At 43.1% G+C, this 16,208-nt stretch overlaps 1 protein-coding gene across 1 annotated transcript; it reads left to right on the top strand.

Moving 5' to 3' along the window:
* Positions 1 to 3,972: 3,972 nt before the first annotated feature.
* On the top strand, positions 3,973 to 14,121 carry RARRES1 (retinoic acid receptor responder 1). Its single transcript, XM_075937796.1, has 6 exons — positions 3,973 to 4,352; positions 7,419 to 7,481; positions 8,875 to 9,049; positions 9,610 to 9,746; positions 13,394 to 13,456; positions 13,537 to 14,121. Exons 1-6 carry the CDS (start codon positions 4,158 to 4,160, stop codon positions 13,699 to 13,701), a joined length of 798 nt encoding a protein of 265 aa, XP_075793911.1. The 5' UTR covers positions 3,973 to 4,157; the 3' UTR covers positions 13,702 to 14,121.
* The last annotated feature ends 2,087 nt before the right edge of the window (positions 14,122 to 16,208 follow it).

The following is a 16,208-nucleotide window of genomic DNA, read 5'->3' as shown; positions in this document are numbered from 1 at the left end:
TAAAACTTTGTGTCAGCATCCACATATGTATCTGCAAAATGAGACTTGGATGTCTGCATTGAAATCCATGGATGTGGATAACTGTGACTATAAGGGCTCTATGCATCTGGCAATATTTCCAACAAAGCTGACCATCTTACTTCCTCTTCTTTATTTGTCTGCAGTCTTTCCCAACAGAATAAGTGCTGGAATCAAGTTACTCTATGATTGGTGAGCAGTGTGTCCTCAGAAAGATGCATTCTCTTACCTACAGTGCAAAGTAATTGTTCTTTTAAAAAAAAATTATCTTTGTCATTACCTCATCAGTCACAGTTCTGGTTATCCAGCTAATTTTTAATGTTCTGTAACTCCAAAACTGGAATGCTTTGCATCATCTCTTAGAGCCCTTTAAGTGCTATGTTCTCATGGCAATACAGGAGGGGTGCATGAAGCACTGCAGCAATCTACTATGGATGTATTTAAATTATTGACAACTCAGAAGTCATTGGAAGTTGTTGAATGCATTTTTGCAAGCTGTATACTCCACTTGATTTCTTTGTATCTTGCGTCTGTGGTATTAGGATACCAAACTAAGGGAAGCTATTCACGGCTACGTGTAGACTGGCATGATTTTCCGCAAATGCTTTTAACGGAAAAGTTTTTCCGTTAAAAGTATTTGCGGAAAAGAGCGTCTAGTTTGGCACGGACGCTTTTCCGCAAAAGCACTTTTTGCGGAAAAGCGTCCGTGCCAATCTAGACGCGGTTTTGCGCAAGAAAGCTCCGATCGTCATTTTTGCGATCGGGGCTTTTTTGCGCAAAACAATACCGCGTTGTCTACACTGCCCGAACGGGAGCAGCATAGCATTTCTGCAAGAACACTGACAATCTTACATGAGATTGTCAGTGTTCTTGCGGAAATTCAAGCGGCCAGTGTAGACAGCTGGCAAGTTTTTCCGCAAAAGCAGCTGCTTGCGGAAAAACTTGCCAGTCTAGATGCAGCCGTGCACTTGTTTCACCACTTAACCGTCAAGATAGAGATAGTACATTACTTATCATACATTTTGTCTTACTAACCTTAATCAGCATATCATATTTCTTGATGGCATTATTCACAGCAATAAGCATGTTCTTACCTAGTCAAAATGATGTAAACCAGGTCATTGGCATAACATATACTATATATGATAGTGATAGAAATGTAGCCGTGTTAGTCTGGTGTAGCTGAAACAAAATACAGGACTATGTAGCACTTTAAAGACTAACAAGATGGTTTATTAGATGATATCTAATCATCTAATAAACCATCTTGTTAGTCTTTAAAGTGCTACATAGTCCTGTATTTTATATGCTATATATGTTTTTGAACTGAATGCCTTGGTTTGTCATCAAAACTTTCCCTCATTTTACCTTCGGCATATATATTGAATGGTTGTTGAGATGGGATGCAACCTTGATGTACACCTTCCTTAATGCGGCAATACTCAGATATTTCATAGTTCCTTTGGATGGCTGCTCTCTGTCCCCAATATAAGCTATTTGTTAACTATAGACCTTGAAAGTCACTACTTTCATCAAGAATATGTATCCTCTTGTCATGCTGGATTTTATCAAATGCCTTTTTCAAAATCCAGAAGGAATATATGGATTTCTCTTTGCAAAATGAAATGTTGAAAAGGCCTCTGTTGCATGTGTTTCATATTAGTGTGCTTCAGTTGAGACTGAGGGACATACTTGTTACAGGATCAGAGCCACTTCTGTTTTGCATCCTCTTTTTTGGTCTATTTGACATCTTGTGATTACTGAGCTCTCCTGTGGTCTTTGACACTAATATTAGTCTTCAGCAATATTATTACCTTTCCAACTGCACTTGTGCTTTTGAGTCAGTCCCGTCTTGAAGGATTCTATAGTCCACTGTATTTCTTCCAAGCCACTTTCTATGCACAGCAGGACCTCCCCGTAAACACACTTCACTGTTCTCTTGGTTATCCCGCCTGAAGATTTTACTGTGATGTTTGCAAAGAAAATAAGGGTGAGGCATTGGTTGTTAATGACTGTCACTTAACAAGGAGACAACACTAGGCAGCATGCTAACTGGTACTCAACTCACTGATTTGTTATAGCCACCTCTTGTCTCCTATTTTATATCAGAGTATACTCTTCAGGGCAGACAGGCCTGTCAACAGGGGGAGACAAAGGGTGCAGTTGCCATGGGACCCGGAAATTTGAAAGGACTGAGGGCTCCCTGACTGCTGCCACGGCACCGAGGCAGTGATGCTGGGCAAACCTACAGGCCCTTTGAATCATCTCTGGAGCCCCAGGCACCATGCTCTGAGCAGCACTAAGGGCAGCAAGGTGAGACCCGATGCAGGCTGGGGGGTGCTGAGGATTGGCTGCTGCTGCCTTGGCCCTGCCCCCACCCCTTCTCCATGAGGCCCCGCCCCTACCCTGAGCATGGAGCTGTGCCTCACACAAACACCTTGCCCAGTGGCTTAGAGTCTGTATCCCCTGAGAGTAGGGACCATGTTTCTGTTATGTCTTTACAGTGTGTGGCACAATGAGGCTCTCATCCACAACTGGGACTAATGCACTTCTGCAATTCAAACAGTAACTTTGAACACAGACTCTTCCCTCCAAAGCCTTTCCTTCTCTAGCAATTAGAGTCTGAAGCCTGAAGATGCCTAGGCTATTAACCTGATTTTCAATGGGACTAAATGCTCAGAACTTTTAATGCCAATAGCTGCTCTGCCCACTGGGAAAATCAGACAAAAATGTGTCCACAAGCATGTCTTTTTCCCCATTGTCACACAAGACTTTTGATTTCCTCTGCTATTACACTGTGGTTCCTTTTTTGTCCAGGTTTATCTGGTGCCGCCGTGCAGTTGTGTGTTGTCATAACTGAGCCGGCTTTTAGTGTTACATGTTTCCTGTGGTGTTTGACTAATGGTCTGTGGCAACTCCTATTTCCTTGGGAACAAGGCTGCTCCCAGACTCAGGGCAGCGTGCCATAGCTTTGCTTTCCTCTTGGCATGTGTAATTCCTCCTCTATTTAAATATAGGTTTGTGCAGATTCCTCACTTCAGAGACAAGCTTTGGCAGGTCTACATTTACATCCAGCCAGACTCCTGGGGATCTCAAACATTGTGTGCGGGATGCTTCAGCGGGAAGGAATGAAAATGTTAACATAAAAAAATTGTATGCAGTGCTGATATAGCTGGGTTGGTCACAGGATAATAGAGAGAGGAAAGGTGAGTGAGGCAGTATCTTTTATTGGAGATGGTGCGATAGTATCTTTTACAGTGTCTCATCCATTTGTCTCTTTAATCTAAAGTGCCGCTGGCTCATCAAACAAGTGTAAGGGAGAAGCAGGAGAGCTAACTGCCTCCGTGGGCCCCAACCCAAGTGGGGGGACCCAACTTTGTGCCCCCAGAAGGGGTGGGGCCTTGGTCAGAAAGGGTTGGGCTGCAGCAGCTAGTCCTCAGTGCCACTGGACTGCAGTGTGCTCTTCCGCCCTCACCCAGATCGCCCTGCACAGGGCTCCAGTAGCAGTTAAAGGGCCTGGGGCTCTGGCCAGCCCGTGGGAGCTCCAGGCCCCTTTGAATGGCTGGGCCTTGGGATAACTGCCTCCTTTGCCCGTCCCACCCGTTAGAGAGAGGAAGAAGGAACAGCCCCGGAAAGGCTGTGGGAGTACAGAGGGCACCAGGGCTGGCTTCCATTAGCACTGCTGCTGGCTTCTAACCTCCTAGCCGGGGAGCCTTAGGGAGAGCCACTGGGGCATGCCGAGCTCGGCCTCCCTGCCAAGCAGAGGCGGAGGCTTGGGGGCAGAATGAGACAGAAGGCGGGAAGAAGGAAAACGAGGGAGGACAGGCTGGGAAGAGGAAGGACCAGAGGAAAGGCCTGGGGGTGAGGGCAAGCGGGGATGGAGGAGGCGGGAGGAGCCACGGGAAGGAGCTCGGGCCGGAGGGAAGGGAGGGCGGGTGCTGGAAGGGAAAGGAAGGAGGGGAGAGGGCATCGCCCCCGGAGACTGATCGGAGCCTCCTTGGTGCTGCTCCAGCGCTTCCCGGCACTGACAGGCGGGGCGGGCAGCCGGCCCCACCCTCGCTATTTGTACCGGCGCTCGCGGGCTCAGCGCTGAGTCGCCTCCGGACGCGCAGCAGCTCGAGCTCCCGGCATCGCTAAGCATGCAGCGGCAAGGCGCTACCCGGCTCGGCCCCCTCCTGCTCCTGCTCCTGCCTCTGGCGTGGGCCGGAGAGCAGCCGGTCTCCCCGCGCCTGGCTGGACAGGCGGCCCGCGTGGCGCTGCACTATCTCAACTACCGCCAGGGCTCGCCCAGCGCGCTGCGGGCACTGGGGCAGGTCCGGAAAGCCACGCTCAAGGTAAGGGCCGGGGGGCGTCGGGGCGCAGCGCCCGGAGCCAGGGGCAGCGCCGAGCGCACAGAGTTCAGCGGTGCTCGGCGTAATGCTCAGAGCAAAGGCGCTGTCCGGTGCCCACGTATTCCCTGGTAACTCAAAGGGCGCGTGGTGGCCACAGCAGAGAGTAAAGACCCTGAGCCGTGTGCAAAGAGCGCAAGGCTTCGCGTTTCTGGCCCTCCTCCCACAGCCCTTTTTGTAGGGCGATGATGGAGAAAGACTCGGGTGTTGTGTGTCAGGGACAAGCAAAGGGAGACAGGAGGGCTGGAAGAGCCGTTTCCAAAGAAAGGGTAAAGGGGCTGTAAGAGGGACGCCCCCCTGCCTTCCCCCGCAAATGTGCCCTCTAGCTCTGCCAAGCAGCAAATCTAAAAAATGTTACCCCTGGCCATAGGGCTCCTGCCTGAGCTTTGGAGAGTTGTAGGTGCTAGCCCCTGAATATGTCCAGGAGCACTGAATAGCTCGTTCAGGCAGGGTTAAGCTATTCATTAATTCTCTGACTAAACCAGCCCAGAAAAACAAAGGCAGGCAGCCGGTACTACGCACATGATTAACATTAGAACAGCTCTTAAAATGGCATGGTCACTAGTGAAATAGTCTATTTGTCATGGCAACTATGACTGCACAATCTCTTCAGATTGAGCAGGCCTCATGCTATCATTTACCCTAACACTTTTCAGCAAAAATACCTAAACTGCTTCAAAGTTTCATGTTTCCAAAGAATTTTCTGCTGATTTTTTCTGTACAATTTTCTCTACAATGGCCTCTTTTGATACTTTGATCTCCGTAGACATACCAAGGCTGCTACATAAGTATATTCATGAGCAAAAAGTGTTTGCACTGTGTATGTGATTATAATAACTTTGTGATGATAGCAAGAGAGAAAAACTATTTACTTCCTTAAACTTGTAGAGTTTAGATTAGATTATGGATTAAATTAACAATGTGTCCTGTAAGTGAATAAAATATGCAGACAAGGAGAACCCTTATTGTCCTATAGCCATTAATCATACTGAAATCAATCATGTCTGATAGAAATGGACATAGATCCAGGATGTGCTTTTTACATTTTATCATGCTCTGGCCTCACCTAGAAATCTAGGTCAATGCTTCCAACCTTAGCTCTTATTTCTCCATGTATGTTAAACAGATATTACCTTAGTGTAAGTGTCTTCTGGAACATACATAAAATGACATTTTCCACACAATGAAAGTCCTAGGCTGAAAACTAGTGGAAGATAAGCAGACTACCTCTTCGATATGTAACACATTTGGGCCTTGAAAGCAATCTAAAGTCAAGTGATGGGGATGTAGTAGGATTTAAATAATCCAAAATTAAATTGGCCCTGTTTCAGGACAATCCTTTAGCTACCATGCAACTCAAAACACTAACTGTTCTATGTGTCTTACATTTTTACCTCTTGATGCTGTTTTTTAGTTACCATTCATAAACTAGACAAGCCTAAGACTGGGGTGGGCAGGATATGGCCTGCAGGATGAATTTTGCCCGCCAAACCATTTGATCAGGCCCATGGTCCGCCCTGGCAAGGGGGTGGTGGTTAAAGAGTTTGCATGCTCCTCTGCCTCCAAGCCCCAGTTGGCCTTGATGCAGGAGAGTGTACAAGTCTCCCACCACCCGGGCATGCAGGGTACAGAGGGAGCTGCCAGCTGTTCAAAATGGCAGGGGGTTCCCTCTATGCGAAACATGACCCTGGTGGGGAATGAGAGTTTGCATGCTCCCCTGCCTCCAGCTGCTCTGATTGGCCTTGGTGCAGGTGAACGTGCAAAATCTCCTCCCCCGTCCCAAGGTGCACAGCAGATAGAGAGAGTCGCCAGCTGTTCAAATCTCCCACTCCTAGCTGCGATGACTGGCCTGGGGGTAGGGGAAGTAGCCCTGAGTGGCACATGGAATCCATGTGGCTGGGGCTGCTGCAGAAGGTAGCCTGCCTCAGAGACCTGTTGGGCAGCTGGCCAGGAGCCACCTAAGGTAACTGACTCCCAGTCAGAGCCCCTCTCCGGCACCTCAGCCTCTTCCACTTCATAACTCCCTGCCCCACATCATAACCCAAATCCTTTGAGCACACATCCCACACCTGGTCACAATTCCCTCCCAGACTGTGCACCCCTTACTACACCTCTTCCCCCAGGTCAAAATTCACTCCTGTACACCTACTCCTTCCTGGACTCTGCACCCCAATCCCCTGCCCCAGTTCACACACCTCTACTTCAGCTAAGTTACCTCTCAGACTCCATACCCTCTTCTCCAATTAGGATTTTATTTCCGCGTACAGTATATATTTCTGTGCAACTTGAGCACACTTTATTCCCGGAAATAAAAATCCAGAAATAAAATTGTGTCCAGTTCTGGGCACTACGTTTCAAGATGTGGAGAAACTGAAGACGGTCCAGAGAAGAGCAACAAAAATGGCTAAAGGTCTAGAAAACATGACCTATGAGGGAAGACTGAAAGAACTGGGCTTGTTTAGTTTAGAAAAGAGAAGACAGAGAAGACATGATAGCAGTTTTCAAGAATCTAAAAGGATGTTACAAGGAGAAGGGGAAAAAATTGTTTGCCTCAGTCTCTCTGATAAGACAAGCAGCAATGGGCTTAAATTGCAGCAAGGGAGGTTTAGGTTGGACATAGGAAAAACTTCCTAATTGTCAGGGTGGTTAAACACTGGAATAAATTGCTTAGGGAGGTTGTGGAATTTTCATCACAGGAGATATTGTATTTAAAAGCAGATTGGATAGTCATCTATCATGGATGATCTAGAAACTGTTTGGTCCTCCGTGAGGACAGGGGACTGGACTCTTATGACCTCCTGAGGTCCCGTCCAGTTCTAGTATTCTATGATTTCAACTAACAAGCTCTGTTTCTGATGTGGTCTGCTTAACACAGAGTATCACCTGAATACTGTATTTAGCAATAATCAGCAGATATTTTCATGTCGACCTACCTATGCAGCCAGAATAAAATGTAATAAAATTCAATCTTAACTTCCCTTTTAATAAAGATCTCGTGTCTCTCACTTCCAGGCTATCCCAGGAATTGGACATAAGTACTACCTGCAGTTCACTACAGAGGACTACAAAAGCAGTGTAAGTTTGTAATGTAAGGTGGTCCTTCCTACACAGAGTACAGAGTACTTACTTACCCCTAAAAACTCAAGCTTATTTCAGTACTTTTCTGAGCAGATCCTTCACATGGTTTATTTTGCTCAATGCCCGAGGAGGATAATCCTGACTTGGAGCTATATTGTGCCATCAAGCTTTTAAGCCAAACTTCCTATTGATGTCAAAATCAATAGCACAGTATGGCCCTCATTATCCAAATGTATCTCCCGTGGCGTCTGCACTCCAAAATCTGAATAATTACTTGACAAATTTGTTGAAATGATAACCCTCACTGCTCTTACACTCGACTAGGGACTTGTCATTACTGATTTTACCATATGCACCTGGTCTTCCATTACAGGCAGATTCTACAACATACAGAATTATTTCAATCACAGATTTTTTAAATAACTCCCTAGCTCTTCTCTGAATAAAGTCCATATTTATTATACAGAGAAAACTTGTCCAAGAGACTTATCTCCCGTCCTGAGAGAGACTATCCCCAAATGTACAGAGTACAGTTCAGCTCCCCTGTACTATAAGACCAGCTCTGTTAAGCAATCAATTGTTGTCTGTTGTGCAGGATAGGTCTTACTGTATTTTTATGAACACTTTTTATGAACACCGTTCACTTCATAAGAACGGCCATACTGGACCAGACCAAAGGTCATCTAGCCCAGAATCCTGTCTTCTGGCAGTGGTCAATGCCATTTGCCCCAGAGGGAGTAAACAGAACAGGGAATCTTCAAGCAGTCCCTCTCCCATCACCCATTCCTAGCCCCTGGCAGGCTAGGGACACCATTCCTACCCATTATGGCTAATAGCCATTGATGGACCTAACTTCCATGAAATTTATCTAGTTCTTTCTTAAACCCTGTTAGAGTCCTGGTCTTCACAACCTCCTCTGGCAAGGAGTTCCACAGTCCAACCGTGTACTGTGTGAAGAAAAACTTCCTTTTCTTTGTTTTAAACCGGCTACCTATTAATTTCATTTGGTGACCCCTTGTTCTTATGTTATGGGAACAAGTACATAATTTTTGCTTATTCACTTTTTCCATACCAGTCTTGATTTTATAGATCTCTATCATATCTCCCCCCCCTTAGTCTCCTCTTTTCTAAGCTGAAAAGTCCAAGTCTTTTTAATCTCTCTTCACATGGGACATATCAGGAGATGCAAAAACAGTAACTGACAAGTCATAAGCATTTGCTCCAATTCACCTATTCCTATACAAATCCTACATAGTTTCACATAATATGCCTACTATACATCCTGTGCCTCAGATTTAAGACAATGGATTTTTTTTGTTTTTGTAACATGATGTGTATACAAATAAAGATATGGAGTAAAAGATCATAGCTTTGATATTTATGTTTTTAGCAAGATGTTGGGACCTGCCTTGCTACAGTACTCTACCTGAAGAGGAAACCTCGACCCGCTGTTAATATAAACTGCACATATACCAAAGATCAGAAGCAAACTCGAGAAGATGACTACAGCTTTTACAAAAAAATGAGACAACAAACCAAATCAATCATAGGAAATGAGATTCCTGGTACATTCCCTTTCAGTTGTTACTTTAAATTTTTAGCTAAGCAGTTTTCATAACCACTATACAACAAAACAAAAAAACATGCAAATATGCACACACTTCTTACACACATATTTATTTTGATTAACGGCAGCTTTAAAACAAAGAGGTTTAATAAAGGGGCCAACATTCCTGAAGATCCCTGAAAAAAATTTGCTGGGCTTTGCAGGATGAAGACAACATCAAGGACTAGAGAGATCTGTAAGATCAGACTTACATATAGTTCTATGCAAAATTCTTCAATTGTGGAGATTGGATTTCCCATTTCATTCTTCATTGTGGGGAACTGATGGCTAACGTTGCTTGCTAAACTCAGTTCCACCTTGGTCAGCCCATGCTTTCTTCTTTCTGTAACTACAATACATTTATCTGTTCATTATCCCCCATTCAATATTGTGACATGCAGCTTAAAGAAACACTTTCTGAGAGTAATCCAGTGTTAGTGCAAAAGTGGTTTATCATGTGTTTGATGTAAAAGCAGAATTATTATATTTGACATCACTCTTTTTTACTTCCCCTCTCAGACAATGACGGAAATATTGAACCAGACTTGGAGCCAGTGTGGGCTTTGGCAGTTGCTGGCAGCAGTTACATAATGTGGGAAAAGTCAACAGAGAACTTAGGCTATTTCATGGCACAAGTCAAGAATGTGAAGCAGTGGGTAAGTGAAGCTGAAATTAAATCTGCATTGCAAGGTTAACACAACATCTCTCAATAAGCATTACACAATAAACCGGCAATCAGCAGCTCATAGTCACAGACAAATATCTGATTCATACAAGATCTCAGCATCCAGAGTGAAAGTATTTCAGTCAAAAATAACATGCATCGGTGAAAAATTTATGGGAAAATATTAGAGCAAAGTGTGAGCCAAATCTCACTTGATTCACTTATGCAAGTACACAGATTGGTTTCCATAGGACTAAACGTGAGAGTGAAGATCTGATCCATTTTACTGTAATATGCTGACTTTATACTAACTCATGCCAATTGCGTTTTGGCCTTTTAGGTCAGCTTACGTGTAATGCCAGTTGAAAATTTCACATACCCTCAGGGGACTGTATCTTGCATCCAAACAGTATAGAATCAGTGATCTAATTTTTTTTTCCATCTCTAATTTCTGATGTCCATAGGGTGTTTAGTTTTTGCTCGTGGGTATTTAGGGCCAGATTTTCAGAAGAAAAGTTTAATATTCCAACTATGGGAAGATGAAAGATCCTTTCCTCATTGGCACTATCCAGTGGTTGATGAGGTAGGATTCTTGAATCTTGGGTAAGTCTTCATTGCCCAGTTAACTCAGATGAGCAACATCCAGCTTAGAACACCTTGGATTCTCCTATCTCTGGTGTGTTCAGCCAAACTGCAAAGTCATATCCAAGTCACTGCATCCTCACTGGGGCTACACCCTACCATAGGAGTTCTTGGGGCACATCAAATTTTTTTTGTGCCACAGTAAGCTGAGCTGCCGTGGTTCTTTCCCAGTGAATTGTGCTTAGGCTGAAAATACTAGCACACTTGGTGAGAGGGTAGTGTGGATGGAGGGGAGTTGCAGGGCAAACTCCAAGTTAATTCTGCAAAAAAAGACATATCCTTCATCATCTATGGACATATTTAGCCATTTCAGTAAGCGGTACTTGGTACCTGCATCTCCCCAGAGGTGATACTGGCAATTACAGGCCAGTAAGTTTAACTTCAGTATCAGGCAAATTGGTTGCTACTGTAGTAAAGAAAAGATCTATCAGGCACATAGATGAACACTATTTATTGGGGAAGAGTCAATGCAGCTTTTATAAAGGGAAATCACACCTCACCAAGGGTACATCTAGACTGCGAGGATCTATTGGAAAAAATTATGCAAAATGTGTTCCGCACTTTGCGTGTCTTTTTCCGATACTTTTGTTGGAAGAGGCTTTTCTGAAATTTGGCCCATCTAGACTGGGCCAAATTTCAGAAAAGTCCCCTCTTTCGAAAGCCCCCTTCGTCCTCATGGAACGAGGAATACAGAGGCTTCCGAAAGAGCACGTTTGCTCTTCCACAAAAAAAGGCGTAAAAGCAAATGCGTTCTCCCTCTCCCCCTCTCCGCAGTCTAGCCATACCCCAAGATAATAGGGTTCTTTGAGAGGGTCAATAAACACGTGGATAAAAGTGATCCAGTGGATATAGTGTGCCTGGACTTTCAGAAAGCCTTTGACAAGATATAAGTAAAGTAAACAGTCACAGCATAAGAAAAAAGGCCCATTCATGGATCAGTAACTGGTTAAAAGATAGGAAACAAAGGGAAGGAATAAATGGTCACTTTTCAGAATGGGGAGAAGGGGAGAAGTAAAAAGTAGCGACCTACAGGGGTCTGCACAGGGACCAGTGCTGTTCAACATATTCAGAAATGAGGTGCAGTGGCAAAATTTGCAGATACGAAATTACTCAAGATAGTTACATGCAAAGCAGACAGCAAAGAGTTACAAAAGAATCTCACAAGATGGGAGCCAAATTAGCTTTTACCATTTAAGAAATAGATCTTGGAGTTGTGAATAGTTCTCTGAAAACATCCTCTGAATATGCAGCAGCAGTCAAAAGAAAGCTAACAATGTTAGGAACCATTAGGAAAGTAATGGTTCCTAACGGTAAGACGACAGAAAATATAATGCCACTATATAAATCCATGGTACTCCGACACTTTTAGTACTGCATACAGTGTGGTCACTGCATCTCTAAAGAGCTATATTAGAATTGAGAAAGATACAAAGGAAGGCAACAAAAATTATTAAGGGTATGGAACAGATTCTATATGAAAAGAAATTAAAAACACTAGATCTAATTACTTGGAAAAGAGACAATTAAGGGAGATATAATACAGTTCTATAAAATCATGAATGGCACAGTGAAAGTGAATAAGGATGTGTTATTTATTCCTTTACATAACACAAGAACCAGAGGTCACCCATTGAAGTCAAGATTAAAACAAACCAAAGGAAGTATTTATTTAAACAAAGCAGAGTCAACCTGTGAAACTCATTGTCATTGGATGTAGTGAAGGCCAAAACCATAATAGGGTTCAGAAAAATATTAGGCAAGTTCATGGAGGATAGGCCATCAATAACTATGGGTATGTCTACACTACCACCCTAGTTCGAACTAGGGTGGTAATGTAGTCAACCGGAGTTGCAAATGAAGCCCGGGATTTGAATTTCCCGGGCTTTATTTGCATGTTGCCGGGCGCTGCCATTTTTAAATGTCCGCAAGTTCGGATTCCATGCCCCGCGGCTACACGCGGCACAAACTAGGTAGTTCGGACTAGGCTTCCTGTACTCCTCATTCCACTAGGAAGCCTAGTCCGAACTACCTAGTTCGTGCCGCGTGTAGCCGCGGGGCACGGAATCCGAACTAGCGGACATTTAAAAATGGCGGCGCCCGGCAACATGCAAATGAAGCCTGGGAAATTCAAATCCCGGGCTTCATTTGCAACTCCGGTTGACTACATTACCACCCTAGTTCGAACTAGGGTGGAGGTGTAGACATACCCTATTAGCCAAGAGGGTCAGGGATGCAACTCCTCCTTCTGGCTGTCCCTAGCCTCTGACTGTCAAAAGCTGTGAGTGGATGACAAAGAATGGATCACTCAATACTCGTCTGTTCTGTTCATTCCCTCAGAAGCATCGGGAATTGGTCACCGTCAGAAGATAGGATACTATGCTAGATAGAGCACAGATCTGACCCAGTAGAGCTGTCTTTTGTCAAGTCATGTTTAACATCACATAAGCTATTTATGGGTAAAACAAAGAGCTGCATTTTATATCATGTTTTTACCAGAACTCTCAAGGTCGTATTCCATCATGATCCAATTTGCTAGTAAAATAAAACTTTCCTAGAGATAACTCAAGGACAGTGGATCTATCAAAGACAGATAGATCTCAGAGATGGTACAGCCCCACTGCACTGTGAAGGTGATGAGTCAGAGAGGATAATGGAATATCCTCTACCACATGAGAGGGAAAAAAAGGGTAACACTGAAAGTCCCCAGGAAGACCATACTTTTGGCTAGATGGGGTGTCTTAAGCTGATGTAGGAGGGGAAAAAAAGGAAGAAGCACAAGAGTGATGGGAAATCACAGATGTTATATGTTTCTTAGTTCAGAGCTTGGAATGGAGAGTCCATCCATAGTTGTGTGAAGAGCTCATCCAATTAATTAAAAAAGCTACTACACATATTAAATAGCCAGCTGGTCGTACTAACAGCAGTGCCAGGAAGAATAGCTTCTGAATATTAGTCTAATTTGACTGACTCTCTTCTTTGTCTTGTGTGTGCATACAGATAACAAAAGATGATTCGACTGACTTTGACTACACAGTTATACTACATGAAATTCCAACACAGGTACAAAAACACATTGTCTGTAAGCTCTTTTGAACAACAAAAAGAATGCAGAGATAACCTTAATTTTGTCTGCTTTGCAGGAAATGATTTCATGCCATCTCCGTGTTATTTGGATTCCTGGTCATCCCCTGAAAGTGAAATACTTCTGCTTGTCAGAGAACCAGTCATCAGAATCTGGAGAAGGGTCTGGAATAGAATCTGGGTCTACTACTGGAATTTTCAATGAGAAAGAAGCAAATTTTTGAAAAGATTAATGTTGGCTTTATATAAAGATTTTTAAATGGAAAAAATACCTTGCAATACTAGTTTCAATCAGTATTGTGATAACTCTTCTACACAAATTGTGTTGCAGTAAATGTGAAGTATTTTAACTAGTCAACTTTCATAAAAAATAACTGTAGAATTTCTTAAATGAATGTCACACATTTTATATATCTACTTATGACATATATACATGCACACACAACACAATTTAATGTCACTAAGTTACTTAAAGTAACAGAATGTGAACAAATGTAATATATTTGGGTAAAAGTCTTGAGGAAATTAATTTTTCATTTCCATAAGAAAAATATTTGTCTACTAATTTTTTAAATTTTTGAACAGGAATGTTATGCATTAGTTTTTAACTTATATCTACAGTAAAATAAATACCATTACATTTAGAGGAAGCTGTGTTTTATTTTTGCATGACACTGATGATTCATTCCTTACCCTCAGCAACTGCAAGCAATCTCCATCCTGGTTCCAAATCTACAGCCATTAAAGCCTACAGACTAGCCTAGGTGGCATTTTTAGAAAGGACAACCGATATGGCAGAGAAAACATTCTCTATTGCAAACAAAAACAAACATTAAAAAGACCAATAAGAGCTGGATGTATTTTACTGTTCCGTGACCACAAGTTTTTTGCTGCAGAAGCTACTCCTTGACACAAAGTTATACAAGTTTAGAAAATGCAGTTTCAAGAAATGTTTCTAGCACTTCTGATTATGAAAACAACTGTGAAAATATGGAGAGGGCAAAAACTTAAGGAGTATTACCTTTCTCTGCATGCAGACGGCCTGGAACAATTTGCTCTAGAAAACTACAAATTTGTCAGAAGAAAAATAAGGATAAAAAGACCCAGCATGGTCTTTCCTAGTCTATTTTTGTTTATAGCATGTATGGAGTTCTGGTTATCACCATGAACAAAGATGGATAAACAGAAAAAGCTTTGTGCAGATGTATCCTCACAGCAGAGTTCCAGCAAAACACAGCTGCTTTCTTTCAAGTTACCCAGCTAGTACTCCCAGACTGCTTTTCCTAGTACTGTCTTTTTGCCCCATCCTACACATATTAAAGTCATTTTGTAAGAAGATACATAGTTTTCCATGCCCAGCCTAGCCCATGTGTTCTAGGTTTAGGGCAGGTGGGCTTTCCACTCAACAGGGCTGTACCTAGGAGGGCTTGGAGTCCAGGGCAAATCAGCCTCCCATCACCTGCTGCTCACCTGTCTCACCTCCCTGCCTGCCTCCTCACAACTTTATTGAAGTGCAGGGCCCCAGCAAAGTGTAGGCCCGGGTAGTTACCCCAATTAGCCATACCCAACGGATGGCTCTGCCCCTCACTGCCTACTCTTAAATCCATACCAATCTGGACTTTAATAACAAGACAAAAAACCATTTTTATTTATAAAAAGTTAAAGGAATTCCTTGTAATAGGTGAGATATTATGGTCTAAATTACTGGTTAAATTCTCCCAGTCAAATGTTTTAAACAGAGTCATCAAGCTGATGGTGATAATTTAAATTAACAATATTTAAGTCCAGATTCAACATTTATTTTCAACGCTTTTCCACTTTGTGAGAATGAAAAGGACCAAAGCATTTTTTCTCCGAGAGGACGGTTGCCTCACAAACCCAGGAACAGCCAATGCACTCAGACTATTCATCTACTGAATGTATAGTAGCACTACCTCTTTTTCCATCAAAATTGAGATTGGTGACTGTCATGATTATGAGGGTTAGCCAGAAGCCTGGGGATTAAGGGGTTAACTACACCTAGCCAGGTGGAGTGACCAATAAGAATGTAGGTGGGACTTTTCAAACTGGGACAAAGGAATTTGGGTTTTTTTCTTCGCTCCTTTTGTCTCTGAGAGGGTTCTCTGCAGCTACAGAGAGGGACAAGCATGTCTCTCTCTCTCTCCAAGACACCATTCTTCATTTTCTGTAAGTAGGGTAAAGTTTAGGTAGTTTCGCTAGGTTTTATTGCTTTAAGGATTGGGTATGGGATCTGAGATCTGGCACTGTTTAAAAGATGTTTTGGCTTTTCTTTGTAACTAAGTTCTAGGCCCATGGAGTTTCTCCATGAGTATATTTTGTTACCTTCCTCTCTAGTCATTATACTTGCAACCAGAATATTGTTGTAATAATAAAAGTTCTTTCTTTTCTTTTATTAACCTGGCAGTGGTTAATGGTGTGCCCTGATTTTTGTTTTAGGGGGAAGATTTCCCAAATGATCTTTCCCCTGGTTTCTTTAGCAACATTTGGGTGGTGGCAGTGGAAGTTTTATTCCCAAGATCTAGGTTTTTAAGATCTTGGGGGAAGTTTTATACCAAAGCCTGGTAGATAAGGCTTTGGGGTACACTTGCTGGCCCCCACTTCTGCATTTATCATGCCAGAGTGGGGAAGGAGCCATGACAGTGACATAAAAAAAAGAAGTGACCCCTAAAAATTCTTGAACCGTTACCACCCAAAGAGAAAATAACTGTCC

This window comes from Pelodiscus sinensis, chromosome 10 (assembly GCF_049634645.1).
Source record: "Pelodiscus sinensis isolate JC-2024 chromosome 10, ASM4963464v1, whole genome shotgun sequence".
In the NCBI taxonomy this organism is placed as follows: Eukaryota; Metazoa; Chordata; order Testudines; family Trionychidae; genus Pelodiscus; species Pelodiscus sinensis.
This window is presented reverse-complemented; position numbering and strand designations above follow the sequence as displayed.